The sequence below is a fragment of the Abrus precatorius genome, unplaced genomic scaffold (genome assembly GCF_003935025.1).
Source record: "Abrus precatorius isolate BTA unplaced genomic scaffold, Abrus_2018 Scaffold5, whole genome shotgun sequence".
Classification (NCBI taxonomy): Eukaryota; Viridiplantae; Streptophyta; class Magnoliopsida; order Fabales; family Fabaceae; genus Abrus; species Abrus precatorius.
The window spans coordinates 16,608,083-16,614,534 of record NW_020874395.1 but is presented as its reverse complement, the minus strand read 5'-3'; the positions used below and the strand labels follow the sequence as shown (position 1 = coordinate 16,614,534).

Sequence of the window (6,452 nt, the reverse complement as noted above, 5' to 3'; positions counted from 1 at the left end):
AATTCTACCCAAGTTTGAAAATTAACAAAAACCATAATATCTATGGCTTTATTACATTTAGAAATCACAGGAATCGCCTGAAACAAGTTGGGTTGTTTTTCTTGTCCTGCAATTACATAAGCATGTTATCTGCGAACAAAGTCTCGACCTTTTGAGTGTAATCTTCTAACCCCCGAGATAAGAAGTTCAATATACGCTAAATAAGTAATCCTCTATGTGGGGATCACACTGTTACATCACCAATAGGTTCCCCTTTGCAAATCGACAAATCCTAAAAGAAAACTCAGAACAAGTCACCATTTTCGTGTCAAAGTGGGTTACGAGGAGAAACGAATGAAAGGACTTCTGAAAGAAAATATATTCATTTATCCCAAACAAGTGTTGTGTGCCAAGTCCAAGTCCCAAACTGGGATAGTTCCAGAATACATTATCAACTAGTATAAGAATTTTATTAATACCAATTTTCTCCAATTTTAAACCCTCACATCCCAATTCCGCATATCGTTCTTATCTATCTCCATCAAGATATTTGAGAATAATCGTTCCTGGATTCTAGTATTCTCTACTAGCATAGGAGAAAATTCCGACTGCAAGAATCAAATCAAATCTCCCATATGAACAACAAGAAATTAGTCCCAAATAAGGAAAAAATATAAAAGTCACCACCACAGTTATAAATCACTTCACAGCCACAAAAAATTGAAAACGGGAGAACATTGTGAAGCAGGATGAAACAAATGATGAGAAGAGAGGGGCAAGTCCAGAGCACATTTGGATAAAAATATACATTACATAAATAATTTGCATCACAAGAAGGGGCTTGCATCCTACATATTATAATACATTTATACATCAATGGGATTAGTAAGTGACAACAGACACGCTAGTTAACATTGACACATGGTAATAATTCATAATCATAGTAATAATAATAATAAGGTAGCTATACAAAAGCTTAGGATATAGTTTTATCTCCCAAATCAATGCTTATGGCTGTCTTGACTGTTCAAGAAAAACCCCCCCCCAAAAAAGAGATGCTACTCTTCACCCATACCATTAGAATAGAATATTTACACGGAACATTCACCTTCACAACTCGCTGCTTCCAAAACAAATCTTCAATCGTCCATCTCATTCTTCAAGAAGAACACAAAATACGGCACCGCAATAAACCATCCCTAAAACCCACATTCACTTAACCAGCTCAGAAACCCACCCAAAATCCGGAGCCCCACCCATTTGACGACCCGAACCCGACCCATCCAAAGAATTCTCTTTGCTCAGTTTCTCAAACATCTTAGCCCTTATGTCTCTCCCAGACTCCACCCTCTCCATCACTGGCTCCTCCTCACAGCTCTGATCCCAAAGTTCAAAATAGTTTACCCCAGAACGACCCGGTGCCTGAGTCGGCGTACTTGGAAGACTACTAAACCCGGGTCGGAGCACGGATCCTCTCGGTGACCCGAATCCAGGAGACCCCATTTGAACGTTCCTGCTTGAGGGGATCGATTTCAACTTCCCCAGCTGCAAATTCCGCAGAGAAGCCACCATCTCGTTCATCGAACTTGAGCCCAGTGACCGACTCAGCGACTGCGTCATCGGCGACATCGGCGGCGACTCCGGCGGAGACACAGACGCCGGAGAAGACATGAAGGGCATCGAAACCTGCCTCAGCGGAGACCCATCATAAGAATCCGCCGAGTTCGCGCTCCGGGGACTCTGCTGCGGCATGAGACGAAGCTGCTCCGGCGTGTGTGCGAAGAAGCACACTCGCCTGCGGCAACTAGTCCCGTCCTTGCATGGCTGAGTCCTGTAACGCGCAGGGTGAAGCCAGCACTCGAACACGCCGTGCGCAAACTCGCATGCGTCACCCTTCTTGCAATTCCCCTTGCGGAAATCGGGGCACGCAGTGCCAGAGTAGTGGAACTTCCTCGGATCACGCCGGCGAGCCTTCTCGCCGGGATGAGCGTAAGGACACTCCGTCCAGTCATGGGACCTGCCACGTGCGCACCTCCTCACTTTGAACTCGAACATGCGGAAATGATCGCACGAGTACGCGTCCACCGGCGCGTCTGACTCACGACCCGGAACCTCGGAGTCGGAGTCAGCGTCCGTCTCGTTTGACGGTAAGTAACGCTGCAGCGCCGTTAGTGCTTCTTGCAAATAGTACGGAGAGTACTCGCCAGCATTGCCGTCGTTAGCGGCATACGGAGAATACATCTCCGCCGTTGGATCGTCATGGATTGGCCACGGAGGCACGTGGACCGTTGGATTTGCGCGATGGTGCTCTCCGAGCATCATTTTGGTGTTGGGTTTTGGTTGTATGTGGATGTTTACAGAAACTCCGGCATGGTTAGCTTCCCTTATAAACTGCCACTTAACCGTGGTTCGGTTGGGATTAACCATGGTTGGCTTAAAAAAATCAATGAACTGCAATTTTTCTACTGCGGTTAAAGTAGAGGGAGTTTTCTCCGTCACCGCGCTCGTGCGAGGATCTTATGTGACAGCCTGCTTCCTCGTTTGCCATGTATGACGAATGAGGAGGAATTGTCGTTCCACGTGGCATCTCCGCATTGAAGGTCATTTCCAATTATGACCACGCTGTATTCCGTTTCGACCTTTTCTTTCTCAGACGCCCCTGGTCTTCGGAAAGCGGTGGAGCGTGTGATACGCCACATTAATCAATGAAGATATCTCCATTTTTTTTTGCATTTATAATTAAATATTATTTATTTAAATGAAAGTGGGCAAATTTGGAAGCCCACAGTGTGGTGTGAATGATATTCTTTCAATTTTTTTCTGAAATAAAACCAATGGGCAGAGTGTTGTTTTATTCGTTTTAGTTTTTCAAATAAAAAAATGAGTTTTTGTTTGATATTATTTTACTGCATTCATCAACTTTATTTTTATCTTTTTACAAAAGCAGAAGATTATGAAGACGAAGTTGATAAACACATCTCATTCTTAGGTCATACCACAGGCGTGATTGCATGAGGAGGGCTTCACGTATCCACTGATGAGGTTGAAAGAAGCACGAGTCAGAGACGATTGACACAAACAAAATGGGGATAAGTGGAAGTAGATGCAAAATGATAATCATTCAATTAAAGTTTTCCATTTTAGATAAACAAAAACAATTTTATGAAGTTGAAATCAGAACCAATGATTAGACCGTTTCATACATCAAGAACCTATCATCTATGGTATATAAAAAAAGGGTATTTGAGTTAATAGATTGAAAAGAAAAATGAATAATGTGACCTTTGGTAAATAAAATAGGACATTGAATTGTAGGGGTGCTTCTGCTTCTGCTTCTGTTCTGGTTCATGTTATTTAAGAGTTTTTATCTCACGTCAATATCATCTCCTACTTGATGCCTATCTAATCCATTACTTGACTTTCATGTCACCGGTCATTTTAGCCCCTCACCACACCGTTCTTATCGTTTCCACTTCCCTACCGCCCCTTTTTCTTTTCTTTTTCTTTTTCATTTTTAAGACAACGACAACATCCATTAATTAACAATATATTAATCTTTTCTAAAATCAAGTTATATATCTATTTAAATATACACAATTTTTAAATCCCAAAAGTTATACCACGATATACAATTTTTGCATATTTGAGGAAAAATACCTTAATTTAAAGAAGCACGAGAAAAACGCCTTTAACATACATATGGAAAAGGACAACATAAAAGCCTTTCCGGAACTACAGCAACTAAGTATAATTAGACGCAGATGACACATCTTGGGTTCAGAATCTGCAGTTCTGTTAATCTGAGCTATAATTTTTTCGTAATCTTTTTTATTATAATCAATTTTTTTATCGCATCAATTTCCTTACCATCTATTTATACAAAATTATAGAGTTTTATTATCCCATTAATACTTCTCTGCTACAAGTCTGCAGGACATGAGGTAAAACAAAGTTATTCACTACCTAAATCACTTACCAATTTTAATATTTTGATCATAATATTTATATGTAAAAATATAAGGAAGAAATATATGTTTATAACATATTTTCATATTTTGGATGTGAAGCACAATTAGATGAACGAAGGTTTGCATACACAAAAGTAGATGCGAGGACGCACGCAACCGTACGGATGTCCAGGAAAGTGTACGTCTAGAAGAGGTTTTTCAAGAGAGAATATTGCTTCATTTTTTTATTTTTAAATTACTAAAAACATGTAATTTAAAAAAGTTAATTTAATCAAACATTAAATTATTCTTCTTTTCGTGTTTTTTTTTTTGAAAAGGTAAATGAATTTTGTAAAACCACAACTCAAAAGTAAATTAATTAATTGAAAAAAATTATAAGCAAAAATAATTTATTTTTAAAATTATAAAAAATAAATGAAAGTAGATTTCTTCATATTATTATATATTGAACTTGTTAACTCTTATAACAAGTGACAGAGGTGAATTGCTAATCTTACTCAAACCCTTAGCCTTCAAAAAGCGTTCATTTCAATATTCCATATCATGCTGATCTCTTATGCTTTGGACTTTGCTTGGATTAGAATACTAAACCATATAAAACATATCTCATATACAAATATATGAACTGGAGAAGCAAGCTTTGATATAAATGACATATAATGCTCCTACGATCTCTTCTATCAGCTATTTGCACCGAACCATCCCTTTTACTTGCTAGGTATATTAATATATTCTCTGTTGATTTTGGGTTGTCATTACTCATTATCTCTCACTAGGGAACTAATTTTGAAACCAACAAACCGAAGGTTGGAATGCATTATCATTTCCTTTTCTGAGCACAATATTCTAAATTGTTTGCACTGAAGGAGTTGCATGCATGGAGCCATGCATCTTCGTAACCATGAAACATGTTTTGTCCTGTTTATGAGTGATAGTTGCGATGTTGTTGACGATTAGACGAGAAAGACCGGTGGTGGCATGCAAGAATGATCATTAATTGGAAGCTTAATAGCATGGGGGACAACACTATGGTAAAGAAAATATTGCTTAATATGGAAATAATTTAAATTACAAACTAGTATTAATAAATCATCAAGACTTAATCTCAGTCCTAGTCCACGCTGATGTTATCCTCCCAACCGTAGTTGTTTAATCCCACAGCTTTATTATTTATTCATTTTTGATAATTTTAATTTTTTTATATTATCATATTCTTATATAAAAAAAAGTCACATCATACTATCTTAAGTCTTAACTTTTATTAATTGATCACATGGTGGGTATTATCTTAATATCTATTTAAATAGGTGTACTTTTGAATTATTTATTTACCCATATATATTTGAATTACACACAAGTTATGCTTAGATAGTGATGTGGATGGGATAAAATGTTGGGACAATATTTTGTTCCAAATTTGCATGAGTGGACCACATATCCTTCCGTGGATTGCAAAATCTCATATTGACAAAGCACTTGACAATCAATAAAGGCAACCATTTTGGTAAGAGCATCGAAATGTCATCGATCACAGTGATGTTTTGGCGTATAGTCACAGATCTATGAGAACTGCTTCTGCATATTGTTTCCACCGCATAAATTCTCTCTTCCGTATCATCCTTCTGCCCCTGGTTGGTCGTTTAATTTTGCAAACAACAAGTTCATTCAAAAATATTGCTTTCCAAATCTGGAAATTAATTGCCGTTGCCTCCTCGTTAGGAATCATATTATTTCAACCAAATCATCATAATCCAATTCTATTTTTGTTCTGTGAACTTCCTCAGTAAACAATGAGATTGTTAGATTAAGTAATAAGAAAATTACTATCATTAATTAATAACTTTACTTTACTCGCACTGGATAAGGTGAGTTAAAAATATGAACAATATTATTATAAGATAAAAAGTAATCAAGTAGGAAACCTATCACATTTGACAATTAGCATTTGGATACTTCTGTCTTGGAATCAATTGTGACTAGCCAGCGTGTGAATGCATATGTTTGAGAATTAATTAATTTTAGGGAAGATTTGCCTTGTGTTAGAAAAACTTTACCAAAGGCCAAAGCAGTTTAAAAATTTTACTATTTAAAAAATATATTTTATGGCAATGTTACATATATAGAAGTTTTTAACACACACACACACACTTGACAATAATTCCATTTGAACTGGTCTCTTTCCTTCTTTAATTGGTTTATTTTAAAAATACTACATTTTATAATTTATTACATTTTTTTTAAAAATAAGAATTTTAAAATATATATATATAATACAAATAAAGACTAAAACTAAAATTGAGTTTAGGTAATTGGTTTGATTACTGTTAGTTCATATTTTTTAATTTTTTTACTTAATCACCCATTTTACTTTTTTCTTTAGTTTCTCTGAAAACTGTACTGAAAAATTTTAGTGATTAGGTCCTTTATCTTTTTATTTCTCCCTTGGTTCATTCTAACATCTTCACCTTAATTCAAACGTTGAGAAGTGTTTTTAATTATGCTTAT

The 6,452-nt window shown here is 36.5% G+C and overlaps 1 protein-coding gene across 2 annotated transcripts; it reads right to left on the bottom strand.

Annotated features, from left to right (window-relative positions):
- On the bottom strand, nucleotides 1-3,302 carry LOC113867365 (zinc finger CCCH domain-containing protein 20-like). Of its 2 annotated transcripts, XM_027502645.1 has the most exons (2): nucleotides 2,206-2,320; nucleotides 782-2,166 (listed from the first exon to the last, which is right to left on the bottom strand). In XM_027502645.1, exons 1-2 carry the CDS (start codon nucleotides 2,299-2,301, stop codon nucleotides 1,192-1,194), a joined length of 1,071 nt encoding a protein of 356 aa, XP_027358446.1. In that variant the 5' UTR covers nucleotides 2,302-2,320; the 3' UTR covers nucleotides 782-1,191. The 2 variants fall into 2 exon arrangements, with proteins under 2 accessions (XP_027358445.1, XP_027358446.1); XM_027502644.1 differs by having other exon boundaries at nucleotides 1-3,302.
- Nucleotides 3,303-6,452: the final 3,150 nt, after the last annotated feature.